Below are 14,976 nucleotides of genomic sequence, written 5' to 3' on the forward strand. Positions count from 1 at the left end.
CTCTTTGGTGGTTTTCCATAACTTACAGGCCAAAAAGTTCTGGAGGACCCAGCCACCTGCTTGACTCTAGCTTTGTCACCTATAACACCCTACACGCAGCCCTGCCAGCCTGCACATTTCCCAAGATGTGGCGTGTTGCCTTTGTTCATGCTGTCCCTTCTGGAATTCTTTCCTCTCCCTCTGCTCCCCTTTCTTCTCCTGTCTAGCGAATTCCTAGCCCATCTTCAAGACACAGCACGAGCTTTGGATCCTTGGGAAAACTTCCCTAACATATACTCCCTGCCATCAAGTCTGCTCAAGAGAGCCTTGTCCTGGCTTCCCGGAGCACCGTGTGTGCTCCTTCACCTGTCTTCCCCTCTACACTCTCAGCAGAAACCATATTTTATTCCTGTTTACAACTCCAGAGCTTGATACAGAACTGATGAATAACTGGGAGTTGAATATGTGAGACACGTTGTGCCCTCAAACTCTTACAGATTCTTTTTATGGGACCACACAGCTTGCAGGGTAGCTGTTGTTTCCACTGTCCTCACATCTCTCATTTACCTCTGCCTTTTTGTGTTACATTAAGCCAGGAATCTTGGCTGAGTTTAGTGATCTTGCCCACCTTGGTTTATTTAACAATTTCTTGTTATCATGGGAAATTTTGGTTCTAGGGATAGAATACATCTCATAGAAGTCAGAGATCCTTACTCCCTTTTTTTTTTTTTCAATTTTTTTGGCCTTTCTAGCACTCATCTTTATGTAGGCAGAGTACAATCAACCCAATGTCAAAAACCATAGAGTGAAATATTAGGACTTTTAGGAAGTGAGGTCTGCCTCCACTGTAACCTTTGCATGTAATTAAATTGGCCGCAGAAGCCTGGGCTTTCTGGGTTTATAGAATAAACTGTCAGTCAGTCTTGATTCCAGCTCTGAAAGGCACCCTTTACCACCTCCAACATGTAATACGTCTAATGAGCCAGGCTTTTTCCTAATTGTGGTCATGGAAAATCGATAGTCACAGGTTCTCATGCAAATTTTCTTCTCCCAGGGTCATGCTGCTGATGTGTTTGAGGCCTATACTCAGCTTCTAACAGAAATGGTACTGAGGCTTCCATATCAAATCAAAAAGATTGCTGACACCAATTCTCGAATCCCACCTCCTGTCTTTGACCACTCGTGGTTTTACTTTCTCTCCGAGGTAAGTGAAAGTCCCAAGCTGCATGCTTGTTGGGCTGAGGACACATCTGCATTCACCTCTGTGGGCCCCTTTCTTCCTCATCCTTACTTGGTATTTCCCCTTGCAGAGTCCCTTTCACCTTTGTAGGTCTTAGTCTTGCCCTTCTGGAACATACTGTGTGGTAGAACTGTGGGAGATGTGTATCAAACAAGCCATACTTTACCTTCTGATTCTGTGTGTTGAACTCCCCCACACGTGCTGATAATGGGCAAGTTTAATAATTTAGGTTCTGTCAGAAAAACAAAGTATACTAGTTATCTTAACAGAGAGATTTCAATATGGGAAATTGGGTAAATGCTGTTGGACAACAAAAAAGACAAAAAGGAAACATGAGGTAACACAGGGATAATAACTGCCTGAAGCAGTTATCAGGAAGTGGGTGCCCTGCGGGGATGTGATGCGGTTGATGCTGGGAGCAGTGAGAGAAGCTGATGATTAGAACTCACTGTGGCTGCCAGGGTGCAGGGCTGTTGCTAGGACTGCAGGCAGATGGGAAGAAGCAAGCCCCTTCTTCCTCCTGCTGCCAGTGTCCCTCCCTGTTGGCAGAACCTAAGAGGGAGCCAGCTGGCAAAGAAGTAGTGCATTGGCATAATTCTGGCCTCAGCATCACTGGGCAGCGTCAGTAGGGGTGGGTTGGGAACTGAGAGACAATGGCTTAATAACCTTAGTAACCAGCACAGCAACCCTGAGATAGATTAACTCTGGGAAGAATAATCTGTTAGCAAACCTCAGATGAGGATTTTGAGTTACATAGTTGTACCAACCCAATCTTCTCTTTAGCTCTTTTACCTGAAAAAGAGATTTGGAATGGTTTTTTTCTTGATAGTTTCCCTTTGAGTGGGCTGAAGTGGAGGCCAGCTTGCCTGTAGATTCCTAAGGGCACAAGGAAGAGATGCATGAATATTGGTATTTTCCTCTTTGATTTCTTTCTCTCCCTTTCTTTCTCCTGGTCTCATTAAAGGATATTTAAGTTTAAGAGAGGCTGGTTTGGTCAAGAGGAAATAGCTTGGTTTGTGTTTCTCCCCAGCCTTTGTTTTTTTTTTTTTTTTAAGACCGAGTCTCGCTCTGTTGGCCCAGGTTGGAGTGCAGTGGCACGATCTCTGCTCACTGCAACCTCCGCCCCCCGGGGTTCAAGCAATTCTTCTGCCTCAGCCTCCCTAGTAGCTGGGATTACAGGCAGTGCTACCACGGCCAGCTAATTTTTGTATTGTTAGTAGAGATGGGGTTTCACCATGTTAGCCAGGCTGGTCTCAAATTCCTGACCTCAAGTGATCAGCCCACCTCGGCATTCCAAAGTGCTGGGATTACAGCTGTGAGCCACCATGCCCGGCCTGTCCCCAGCTTTTAATAACAGTTTATTAAAACCCAGGGTGTGAGAGCCACAGTTGATATAGATACAGTCCCAGAGTCATTTACTCTTTGTGGTGTTTTTCTTCTCAAGTACCTCATGATCCAGCAGACTCCATTTGTGCGCCGTCAAGTCCGCAAACTTCTGCTGTTCATCTGTGGATCCAAAGAGAAGTACCGCCAGCTCCGGGATTTGCACACCCTGGACTCTCACGTGCGTGGGATCAAGAAGCTGCTAGAAGAGCAGGGGATATTCCTCCGGGCAAGTGTGGTTACAGCCAGCTCAGGCTCCGCCTTGCAATATGACACACTCATCAGCCTGGTACGAGGGCTGGGACCTGGTAGGGCAGGGAGGGGGGATGTGATAAGGCTTAGCCAAGTAGGTAATAGGGCTGGAGGTAATAATGCAGGACTTTTAACTGTGTTGACAATGGCATGGTTAGGGCTGAGATGAGGGTAAATCCATAACCCCTGTCTGGGTGCTGTACCACATGTAGTTGGCTTCAGGATCTGGGATGTCCCCCTCAGCACTCTCATCCCACCCGGCAGCAGTTCCTCCACTGTGAGGTGAGTGGCCTGAGCTTCTTACCAGTGCCATTTGCTTACATCCTAGTCAGGATTGATCTCTTTGTGCACCTCTGGTTTTTACCCTTGAATACTAAAGAAACGATGAAGGTTCAAGTAGAAAAATGTATTGCTGCCTAAAGAGAAACTGTTTGGACTTAGAGGAGTAAACTGAGTATTTTGTATGTGAACAACCTAGAAAGAACGTCTTTAATCTAGCTGGCTCATGTTCTTGCTATCATTATATATCAAGAAAAGTAAACTGGACTGTAGTTTCTTAGATCATGGTCTACCTTTTGCTGTTGCCTTATTGAGTAGTCTGAAGGTTCCTGAAAACAGCGCCTTGCATGGGGATGGGGTAGAACAAAAGCAGGTTCGGTAAGAGCTGCAGCGGTTGCAGCAGTGTGTGGGTCATGGTCCCAGGTTGACCAGACATCCCAGCAAGCATCTGCCTTGCTCAGAAGATCATGTTCAGCTGTAGTCCAAAGTCAGGGAGATGGCTCCAGGCAGCAGGTGTGGTGCTTGTCTGGGCAATGTGGTGGAGTTACTCCTTTCCCGTGGTTGATTCCTATTTCAGATGGAGCATCTGAAAGCCTGTGCAGAGATTGCCGCCCAGCGAACCATCAACTGGCAGAAATTCTGCATCAAAGACGACTGTAAGCAATGCTGCTCCTTTTGATTGCTGTTATTCATTCATTCAGGAACTATTAAGGCCTACTATATGCCAAGCACTGAACTGGATGCTGGAGATGTAGCTGTGAACAAGATAGACTAGACAGAACTCTGTCTAGCAAAGAAGACAAGTAAAAATCTAAAAGAGTGGTGAGGGCTGGTAGTCAAAGTTTGGGGAGCTGTGGAAGCACAAAGTAGGAGTCTCTGACCTCCAGGTAGTGGCAGTAAAGTCAAAGAGGAGTAGGTGGAGTCTAGAGAACCCCTTATTCAAAGGAGCAGGGGGCTCTGGTCGGCGTGTAGTTAAAATACTTCTCAGAGATTTCCACAGAAAGTATAACTTCTTCACAATGTCCAGCAGAGAAAACATGGCAAAGAAAGCTGGTGAGAACGGCAGTCTCAGCTGTAGGGAGACGTTGTTTTGGTTCTCGTGAGTCTGGTTGAGGTCGTCTCAGAGGTGAGCCTCTGTCTCCTCTGCTTGCAGCTGTCCTGTACTTCCTTCTCCAAGTCAGTTTCCTTGTGGATGAGGGCGTGTCCCCAGTGCTGCTGCAACTGCTCTCCTGTGCTCTGTGCGGCAGCAAAGTGCTCGCTGCACTGGCAGCCTCTTCGGGATCCTCCAGTGCTTCTTCCTCCTCAGCTCCTGTGGCTGCCAGTTCTGGACAAGCCACAACACAGTCCAAATCTTCCACTAAAAAGAGCAAGAAAGAAGAAAAAGAAAAGGAGAAAGATGGTAAGGGTCATCCTCTTGTCATTGTGACTACAATGATGTATGTAAATCTCTCTTGGAGCACATGGTTTGTCCTGTTGTAAAAGGTCTTTTAATCCTGATTTACAGGGGACTTAAAGCCCAAATGTTCTCTAGTGTCTACTTTCGGTCTCATTTTCAATTATACTGAAGTGACACCTTAAACAGCGTGACTTCTCATACCAAGTGACAGTAATAAGAAAAGTCAAAGTGCACTGAACATTTTTAGTAGACCAAATTTCTTATTCTGTGAAATAATAACACCTTCTCTATGGAGCTCCTATCAGAGTTAAGTGAAATGACACTGAGTACGTTGGTAAATGCTCAGTAAATGTTAGCTCTCTTAGCTGACCCTGACCATCAGCTGCACTGCTTTCCATGGTCCTTGGAGACCTGAGATCGGTGATCAGGGTTGAGAGCCATGGTGGTGGTTCACATTCCCCCAGTTAATGATCAGACGTCTCTGTGCAGGCCTATTGCAAGCTCTTGAAAGGAAGTTCCTCCTCCTCCAGTGTCACTGTATTTGTTCAGTGCCAGCTTACATAGCACTTTATCCTGTGGTTTTTAGTGTCATTATTGTATGTCTTGTCTGGAAGGCAGCTGTGCTCACCACTGCATCACCAACGTTACACATATGTCTCATTTGGGGCTGACCTATTTGTCCCCCAGTAAACAACTAAAAATTGTTTTGCAGAATATCAGCATTCAGTAGAAACTTTTAGAAATGGACAGAATTCCCTCCCTCCCCATTTGGTAGCCCAGGCCTTAGGACCCTGGAGGACTTCTTCCTACTCTTCAGCCCTTAGTCCTGTCCTAATCTTGCAGGTGAGACCTCTGGCAGCCAGGAGGACCAGCTGTGCACAGCTCTGGTGAACCAGCTGAACAAATTTGCCGATAAGGAAACCCTGATCCAGTTCCTGCGTTGTTTCCTGTTAGAGTCCAATTCTTCCTCGGTGCGCTGGCAGGCCCACTGTCTGACACTGCACATCTACAGGTAGGACCAGGGCTTGGTTTGGCAGATCTGCAAGGGTGTGAGGCCAGGGTGCGTAATGCAGTTCTATTTTGTTTTCGGTTACATATGGTCACAGAGTCAGTAGTTACGCCAGCCTGAATCCTCTTGTGCTTTAGAGATTTCTTTATTGTTGTCTGCTTTTTAGCCATTAAACTGATGTCATAGGCAGGAGACGATCTGTTTTCTACTCAGAAGGCTATGTATCGGGGTTTGTAACATGACCAAGCTTGACCCTTCAGGCTAAAAAAGCTCAGCTTCTGCTCTGGGGTATGTTGGGTGATGGGTAGAGGCAGCAAATGACTATGCTGCATCTGGTAGGATTGATTGTCAAAAGAGAAACAAAACCATTCAAACTTAACCCATAATTGTGGGGAAATTGAGGTACCAGAGCCTCAATGATAAACACAGGTGCCTCAGGGTTTTCTGCTGCTTGGTAACATGAGCTGTCATATATCCACAGAAATTCCAGCAAATCTCAACAGGAGCTCCTGCTAGATCTGATGTGGTCCATCTGGCCAGAACTCCCAGCCTATGGTCGTAAGGCTGCCCAGTTTGTGGACCTACTAGGATATTTCTCCCTGAAAACTCCACAAACGGAGAAGAAGGTAACAGTTGCTTTATGGTCAGAGAGGCCAACTTGCCATATTTAACCTTTTTTCTCTTGAGTTAAGAATATTATGAACAACCCAGATATAGGGAGTCCTGAAACCTCTTTTAAATATATCTAGTTTTGCATTTCTTGTTAAGCACTCGTAATATGTCTGTGATGTAGACAGTATACACTAGCAAATCTGACTTAACATAGGAAGTAGGTCAAGGTCAGGTGGGGAAAGAAGATAGAACTCATTACAGTTCCTTGGAAAAGCAAGTGCTCCTTGTTTTGCTAGTAGCCCTGATTACATACCAGAAAAATGTTTCTGCAATTAGCTAACCATTTTATGGCTTCTCCATAAAAATAAAAATGATCTTCCTCCATCAGGTCAGAAAAGGGTACCACCTATCACTAAAGCTCATGGAAACTTCTAAAGGAGATAGAATCCATTTAAATGATTGAAATTAGGCCCAGCTTTGTATGATTCTGACTGAGAAGTCTGGTAGGTCTAGGGCAGTATTCAGCTAGAATGCAGAAGACAAAAGTCTTTTCCAATAAGACTTCCCCTTGGGCTTTAACTTGTTTCTTTACTGAATTCTGTTTCAGTTGAAGGAGTATTCACAGAAGGCTGTGGAGATTCTGCGGACTCAAAACCATATTCTTACCAACCACCCCAACTCGAACATTTATAAGTGAGCTTTGTTTTGCTTTCTACCTGTGGGAAGCTCAGTCAGCATTCTGAGGAGTTATTTGCATGATGATAGGCTCTTACATAGGAATCGACAAGCGCCTGAGAGAAGAGTGAATCCGCCTAGTTGAGATTAGAATCCCCTCCATGTAGGCCAGGGTGTTGCAAATAGAAGGTACTCAAAATGTCATTGCTGAGTTCAGGGTTTGGTGAGTAGTAATGTAGAAAGGTCTGTATAGCCTGGGCAACATAGTGAGACTTCATGTCTTAAAAAAAAATTTAAAAAAGTTAGCCAGGCATGGTGGTGTGTACCTGTGGTCCCAGCTGCTGGGGAGGCTGAGGCAGGAGGATGGCTTGGGCCCAGAAGTTCGAGGGTGCAATGAACTGTGATCCATGCCACTGCACTCCAGCCTGGGTGACAGAGTGAGACCCTGTCTCAAAAAAAAAAAAAAAAGGTCTTTAGTTTCAAGGGTTTAAGTTAAATAAGGTAAAACAAATTTAAAGAAAATGTCTTCCTTTTTTAAAAAAAACTTTTAAAAGAGGATATTGGTTAAATTGACAGTTTATTATTTCTCTGGTTTAGTAGTGACTGTTCTTTAAAAAAAATTTTAAAAAACTTTATTGAGATAATTTATGTATTAACCTATTTTAAATGTACAGTTCAATGATTTTTAGTAAATTTAATTGTGACTCTTGAGTCAAATTTTACTACTTTTTAGAATTCCTCTGAAGGATAAATCAAAGATTAGGAAACATCTAAGGTCAGTTAGTTGAAATTTCTTTCTTGTGGCTTCGTAATCCTATTGGGATTTCTCCTGTGTCCTTGAGTTCTCACTAGGGTGGGGCTCACTTTGGGGGACATTGAGCCATGGCTTTCTCATGATTTTTTTGTGAAACTCAGTGCTTCCTAAGATGAAAATGTGTTCATGCTAAGACTGGTTTCTTCCTTAGCACTTTGTCTGGCTTAGTGGAGTTTGATGGCTATTACCTGGAGAGTGATCCCTGCCTGGTGTGTAATAACCCGGAAGTACCATTCTGTGTAAGTAACATCTGTACATGGACAGTCCTGAGGCCAGTACGTCCAGTGGGATTCTTGTTTCCAGAGATGGATCATTATCACATAGATGTTCCTCTCCTAATGGTTGGTCACCGATAGTAGGAATTTTTATCTGCCACATTTATTACCTTAAATAGAAACTTGGCTGGATGCAGTGGCTCAAGCCTATAATCCCAGTACTTTGGGAGGCTAAGATGGGAGGATCCCTGAGCCCAGGAGTTTTAGACCAGCCTGGGCAAGATGGTGAGACCCCATCTCTACAAAATATTTTTTAAAAAATTAAATAGAAACTTCATCTTGTGGATGAAGAGGGGGTTACACTGATGAATTTTTAAAAAGGCAGTACGAGTCTTGAACTAATACCATGTTTTGTGAACTCTTGTATTTAGTATATCAAGCTGTCTTCCATTAAAGTGGACACGCGGTACACCACCACCCAGCAGGTTGTGAAGCTCATTGGCAGTCACACCATCAGCAAAGTGACAGTGAAAATCGGGGATCTGAAACGGACCAAGATGGTGCGGACCATCAACCTGTATTATAACAACCGAACTGTGCAGGCCATCGTGGAGTTGAAAAACAAGTACGGGCTTTTTAGGCCTCGGGAGGGGCAGCAGGTTGTAAGGCTGAAGCTCAGTTGCTGCCTTCGGTTCCTGGAATGGAGTAAGGCAGCACATCCCTGGAGGCCTAATACATCCTCTTGGCCCCTCCATTCATGACCGAAGGACAAAAGTGAAACAACAGTTCTAAGGATGTTGACAAAGATTATTTCTAAATTAGCCCAGTGGAGCCATAGGGGTCTGTGGAAGTTCCTCAACAGCCTGCCTAGGGAGGGGAAGCTGAGTGAGGGGACCTCAGGCTTCTCATGCCCATTTTAACTATTCTTACACAAAGGTCTAGACTTAGATAAAACCTTCTGTATTGGGAAGTAATTGTCATTTCTTGGATTAAGACGGCTGTGCTCTTGCTCACAGGGCAGGAAGTTATTTCTCAAGAAGCTTCTTTAGTACACACACTCTTCAATTTCCGCATGGTGCCTTTTCTCTGTATCTGCTGATACTGGATCTTCCTAGCCTGTGTATCCCAGTGACTGAATCCGGGCATGTCATATTTAGGCCAAGAGAGGCACTCACATGGGTTATAGTGTTGACTTTCACAGAGACAGATCGCCTTTTTTTGAACTCTCAGGCATTGCTACTGAAGGGAGAGCACAGGTCGACACTACTTGAATAGTAAGACTTACAGAGCTGTTCTGCACACAGGATGGAAGTATTGCTGTTATTCCAAGAGGCAGAATAAGGCTCATGTACCACAGCAACATGTGGCCATGAAGGCTGCCTAGGGAGGTTTTCTCTTCTTGCCTTGAAAAGCCTAGTTTCACCTTGGTGACCTGAAAGTAGATGCTGCACATTAGGGTGGCCCATTCCCCTCCAGAGGAGGTGGGTTTGATTTTTCATTGTGTGGAGTCAGCAGAGCTACTGGTAGACTATTTGGGTTCAGATCCCAGCTCTGCTACATAGCTCTGTGACCTTAGAGAAGCTGCTTAACCTCAGTTTCTGTAACTATAAAATGGAGGTAGGACCCCACTTCCAGGGTTTTATTTTAAGGATTAAATGAATTAGTATGTGTCAGGTGCTGAGAACAGAGCCTAGCACATAGTAAGTACTCAGTAAATATTAGCTCTCATTGTGTTATATAATCACCCCAAAATTATTACATACCTTCCTCTTTATGACTTGACTTAGCATGTGGTTCAGACCCTGATTTTCTTCCTCTGCCTCTCTAAAATAGCCTAGGTTTATCTTTCCAAGGTTGCTGTCAGGATGGGAACTTGGCATGCATCATCATTGCACCTCTTACAGGCTTCAGTGTGGCATGCTTTTGGAGTCATGGTTTCCCTTGTTATATACTTCTGTTGTTTTCCTGGAATTTCAAAAGGTATCATGTATAACAGCTTAAAGCACTTGTATGTTCTTTCCTTTTTTTATAGAGAAAAGATAGTGGAAAACTTTTTTAAAACTGGCTTCCTATTATATGCCAGATTTCTTTTCCTTAGAGTAACCGCTGAATTGCCTTAGAAAAATACATGGGACAGTCTTCCTCTTTGTCTCATCAGACTGTTATCACTGAGGGTTAGATGAGAAAATCTCAAGGCTGTCTGTCTTTCCTAGGCCAGCTCGCTGGCACAAAGCCAAGAAGGTTCAGCTGACCCCTGGACAGACAGAGGTGAAGATTGACCTGCCGTTGCCCATTGTGGCCTCCAATCTGATGATTGAGTTTGCAGACTTCTATGAAAACTACCAGGCCTCCACAGAGACCCTGCAGTGCCCTCGCTGTAGTGCCTCGGTCCCTGCCAACCCAGGAGTCTGTGGCAACTGTGGAGAGAATGTGTACCAATGTCACAAATGCAGGTAAGTCACTGGTCATCCCCTAGGCCAGGGCTGTGCACATTCCTTGTTATTTTTCTGTAGTAGTGTCAGTGTGAGCAATTACAGTGTCTGATTCCATCAGAACATTTAGAGAATTATGGGTTTGTAGAGTGGGTTCAAGGGTAGAAAGGGAGGAGGAAGAAGAGAGAGTGAGTGAGTGTGTGTGTGTGTGTGCATGTGCACACGAGTGTGCCTGTCCTGTGGCAGGGGTGGAGGATAAGGGCGGAGGGAGGTCCAGAAGTTTAGCTCTGGGTCTTGCTTTCTTGTTACCTGGCTGCTTAAGTCATTCATTTGTTATTGTCCCTTCAGTAGCCCCTGCAGTAGTTACCAGAGTATATAAATGTGGCACAATCCATCTCCTCAGAGTGACCCCCACCCCACCCAACCTTGTCACCTCACTGACCCAAACGCTTTGGTTACTCAGATCCATCAACTACGATGAAAAGGATCCCTTCCTCTGCAATGCCTGTGGCTTCTGTAAATATGCCCGCTTCGACTTCATGCTCTATGCCAAGCCTTGCTGTGCAGTGGATCCCATTGAGAATGAAGAAGACCGGAAGAAGGTGAGGCCAGATCTGGCCTAGACTCAGGGCTGTGGCCTTGATCTGGACTTTGGGCAGACCTGGTGCAGTGCAGTGCACTTTACTTTCTAGCCCAAGCCTTCTTCGACTCAACACCAGTTTCAGGGCCCAGCTTTTGGGTGGGAGCAAAGAATGGCATAAGGTATATTGTATTGAAAGATATGGTTTGCATAGGATTTTAGAAAAGTGTTGATTGGTAATAAAACTAGAGTATCTCCAGGTACAGATAACTTTGGATTTGGATGCTTTGCCCTGCATTTCTTCCACAGACTGCTTCATATTGAGGCTGCTGGCCCTCCCTCAGTGTTAGCTTCTCCAGTGCTAGTTCCCAGCCTGCATAATGTGGGCAGGGGTGGGGGGAGGTTCTAGATATTAAAGAACAGTGAAAAAGGGGCATCTATAGGGTTAACAGAAGAACATTTAGCTTTGGAGTCAGAAGGACAGAAATTCTAATTCCAGCCATACTTTTAATACTTGTGTAACCTAGTATAAGTTACTTCTCTCAGCATTGTATTATCACAGATGTGTATTGTATTTTTATTAGAAATAATATACCCACCTCACAGGGAAGATTATTGTGAAGAACAGAGATAATGTATGAAACACAGTGCCTGACCTATAGGAAATGTTCTGGTAAATGGTTAGCAGTGAGGATTACTCAGGGAAAGTCATCAGCTAAAAAGCCTTCACTCAGTCCCTGTCTTTTCGTGTAGGCTGTATCCAACATCAATACACTTTTGGACAAAGCTGATCGAGTGTATCATCAGCTGATGGGACACCGGCCACAGCTGGAGAACCTGCTCTGCAAAGTGAATGAGGCAGCTCCAGAAAAGCCACAGGTAATCCCATGCTGCAAAGGGCATTTGGAGAAGGGCTAGGGTCATGATCAGAAGACTGCCTCCTAGGTGAGATCACCTTAGGTGGGAAGCCTGACAGCTTACCTCTTGGGGTTGCAGGATGACTCAGGAACAGCAGGGGGCATCAGCTCCACTTCTGCCAGTGTGAATCGTTACATCCTGCAGTTGGCTCAGGAGTATTGTGGAGACTGCAAGAACTCTTTTGATGAACTCTCCAAAATCATCCAGGTAGAGAGCGGGGAGCAGCTTTTGGGTATGTTTTGTCCAAGTGTTACTGGTGTTGTTTTCACAGCAGTCCTGCTGCTCTCTCATCCAGCAGTCCAGGTCTTGGTGTTGTCCCTGCCCAATCCAGCTGAAAAGGCAGGCAGGTGGCTGCACCAAACGGCATCTCCCCCACTGTGATTTATGGCGCTGGTCAGAATGCTGAGTTCATGCTAGATAACTGAACATACTGGTGATGGGAAGGTAGCACAGATAAGGGTTTTTTTTTAGCCATTAACAACCCATCTCTTAGTAGAGGGGTTACTGGTCTTAAAAAATTTGATGCCAAGATTCTGTTCCCTCTTCTTCTGATATGCCGTCTTTGCAGGCTGTAGGGTAAGGGCATACCCACTGCAGTCAACCAGGGTGGGCCTCGTGTCAGTTGCAATGTCACAGACCTAATCTCCATGAGATGGGAGGCTGGCCATAGAAGAGGTACCTCATATAAGGAGAGCATCCAGTTTATCTTCCCCCTCAACCCCAGATTGCTGGAGTGCCATCTTTGCTACACGTGTATTAGCTTCTGACCTTTGTCTTTGTTACATGGGAGTTAAGAGCATAAGCCTGCCATCTGAGTCTGAGTTCTGACTCTGCCACTTATCTTGGTCAAGCCACTTCCTCCAAGCTTCAGTTTCCTTCTCTGTAAAATGGAGATAAAGCATCTAACCAGTTGGGTTATTGAGAAGATTAAATTATATAATGCATGTAAAGTTTTTTCTAAAGCAAAACTAATTTTCTAATTAACACCCTCTTCTTATTTTAATTGCTAATTCCCATTATTGTTGCCTTTTTGTTCTTAGAAAGTCTTTGCTTCACGCAAAGAGTTGTTGGAATATGACCTACAGCAGAGGGAAGCAGCCACTAAATCATCCCGGACCTCCGTGCAGCCCACATTCACTGCCAGCCAGTACCGTGCCTTATCCGTCCTGGGCTGTGGCCACACATCCTCCACCAAGTGCTATGGCTGCGCCTCGGCTGTCACAGAACATTGTATCACACTACTTCGGGCCCTGGCCACCAACCCAGCCTTGAGGCACATCCTTGTCTCCCAGGGCCTTATCCGAGAGCTCTTTGATTATAATCTTCGCCGAGGGGCTGCGGCCATGCGGGAGGAGGTCCGCCAGCTCATGTGCCTCCTAACTCGGTCAGTACCTACACCATGGTTATGGGTCTAGTGGTTCCTACTGACACTGGCAGCCATGCCAGGAGCGTTAGAGAGTGCACAGAATAGTGTTTCTGACCACCCAGCAAGTTAGGTAGCTTATAACAAAGGAAAGATGGAAAGAGACACAGGGTGTAGGTGAGCGAGGTTGGGGAGCATTGAAACCCAGGTTTCCTTGTAAATGGCATGATTGGCTTGTGCTTTTTTGGTTCCAGTACAGTGTCTTGAGGAAACTCTCCCTGAGTCCTTGTGAGGGAAGGGAAGGGAGACACTTGAACTCGAGAAGGACTCACATGAAAGAAGCAGAGCAGTGGGACCTGGAGATTACGAGCTTGGACTCTGGATTGGAAAGACTCAGTTTCAGTATCTGATACCTTGTACTATACGCCTTGGAAAGATTCCTTAATTTTTCTGAGTCTGTGTTTTCCTCATCTGAAAAATACTGACAGTAGGCTGGGCGCGGTGGCTGTTGCCCGTAATCCCAGCACTTTGGCAGCTGAGGCTGGCAGATCACTTGAGGTCAGGAGTTCAAGACCAGCCTGGCCAACATGGTAAAACCTCGTCTCCATTAAAAATACAAAAATAGGGCCAGGTGCTGTGGCTCATGCCTGTAATCCCAGCACTTTGGCAGGCCAAGGCGGGTGGATCACCTGAGGTCGGGAGTTCAAGACCAGCCTGACCAACATGGAGAAACCCCATCTCCACTGAAAATACAAAATTAGCCAGGTGTAGTGGTGCATGCCTGTAATCTCAGCTACTCGGGAGGCTGAGACAGGAGAATCGCTTGAACCTGGGAGGCGGAGATTGCAGTGAGTCGAAATCGTGCCATTGCACTCCAGCCTGGGCAACAAGCGAAACTCCATCTCAAAAAAAAAAAAAAAAATACAAAAATAGGGCTGAACGTGGCGGCTCACACCTGTAATCCCAGCACTTTGGGAGGTCAAGGCAGGCAGATCACGAGGTCAGGAGTTGATCATGAGGTCATGGCAATGTCTCAGCAGTGGGCTGCATGCCTAGGAAGTAGCAAGTGGGTAGTTGAGAGCAGGCACATGCCAGGAATGCTAGGGCATCACAAGGAACCCGTGTAGCTGGAGACAGGGATGCAGTAGTGAAGACTCGGGAGGAGGCTCAGGTCAGAGGGTGCGAGGGCCAGATCCCATAGGGTCTTGTGGGCCTGTGTAAGGACTTTGGGGCTTATTCAGTATGTTGGGAAGCAAGAGTGAGTGATACGGTTTGTGTTTTTTATTAATAATGGGAACATTGTTACAAAGAGACGTAAACTGGAGTATGAGGGCCTTGTGGAAAATGAAATGCAGGCAGATGGAGAAGACAGGGAAAGAGTTGTGACCAAGACTGAGAGTGGACGTCTAGGTTTTGGAGACTGTGTCACACCAGACAGCAGGGGCTCTGTCGCCTGGGACATGGGCCCCATAAGGTGGTGCTGCTCTTCCCTCAGTTAGCTTCTGTTCATAGGCAAGGCGGCTGTGATGGGCCGTTTATTATTACCGACCACGGTTTTGTGAAGCTAAAGCTGTAGTCTTGCCCCGGGAAGGAAGTAGAAAATTTGGGGCCAGGTAGCCTTAGACATTGATTTCATTTTTCCTGGGCCCCTTCAGGTGGAAAGGAGTGTCACACCTGATTGTGAATTACAGGACTCCATTTCTATTTGCTTCTGCAGAGACAACCCAGAAGCCACCCAGCAGATGAATGACCTGATTATTGGCAAGGTCTCCACAGCCCTGAAGGGCCACTGGGCCAACCCCGATCTGGTGAGCCGGCCTAGCAGGCCC

The 14,976-nt window shown here is 45.8% G+C and overlaps 1 protein-coding gene across 33 annotated transcripts in view; it reads left to right on the plus strand.

Annotated features, from left to right (window-relative positions):
* The window catches only part of UBR4 (ubiquitin protein ligase E3 component n-recognin 4), a 136,161-nt gene that overhangs the window by 84,382 nt on the left and 36,803 nt on the right, over positions 1-14,976 (plus strand). For all 33 annotated transcript variants that reach the window (XM_055385985.2, XM_055385998.2, XM_055386063.2 and 30 more), the window contains 15 exons: positions 1,034-1,183; positions 2,664-2,891; positions 3,711-3,789; positions 4,287-4,532; positions 5,373-5,541; positions 6,020-6,164; positions 6,758-6,843; positions 7,791-7,878; positions 8,286-8,479; positions 10,068-10,307; positions 10,750-10,888; positions 11,620-11,745; positions 11,863-11,991; positions 12,825-13,168; positions 14,865-14,955. In XM_055385985.2, the coding sequence (XP_055241960.2) occupies positions 1,034-1,183; positions 2,664-2,891; positions 3,711-3,789; positions 4,287-4,532; positions 5,373-5,541; positions 6,020-6,164; positions 6,758-6,843; positions 7,791-7,878; positions 8,286-8,479; positions 10,068-10,307; positions 10,750-10,888; positions 11,620-11,745; positions 11,863-11,991; positions 12,825-13,168; positions 14,865-14,955 (2,454 nt within the window). The remainder of the gene's footprint in view (positions 1-1,033; positions 1,184-2,663; positions 2,892-3,710; positions 3,790-4,286; positions 4,533-5,372; positions 5,542-6,019; positions 6,165-6,757; positions 6,844-7,790; positions 7,879-8,285; positions 8,480-10,067; positions 10,308-10,749; positions 10,889-11,619; positions 11,746-11,862; positions 11,992-12,824; positions 13,169-14,864; positions 14,956-14,976) is intronic.

The sequence above is a fragment of the Gorilla gorilla genome, chromosome 1 (assembly GCF_029281585.2).
Source record: "Gorilla gorilla gorilla isolate KB3781 chromosome 1, NHGRI_mGorGor1-v2.1_pri, whole genome shotgun sequence".
Classification (NCBI taxonomy): Eukaryota; Metazoa; Chordata; class Mammalia; order Primates; family Hominidae; genus Gorilla; species Gorilla gorilla.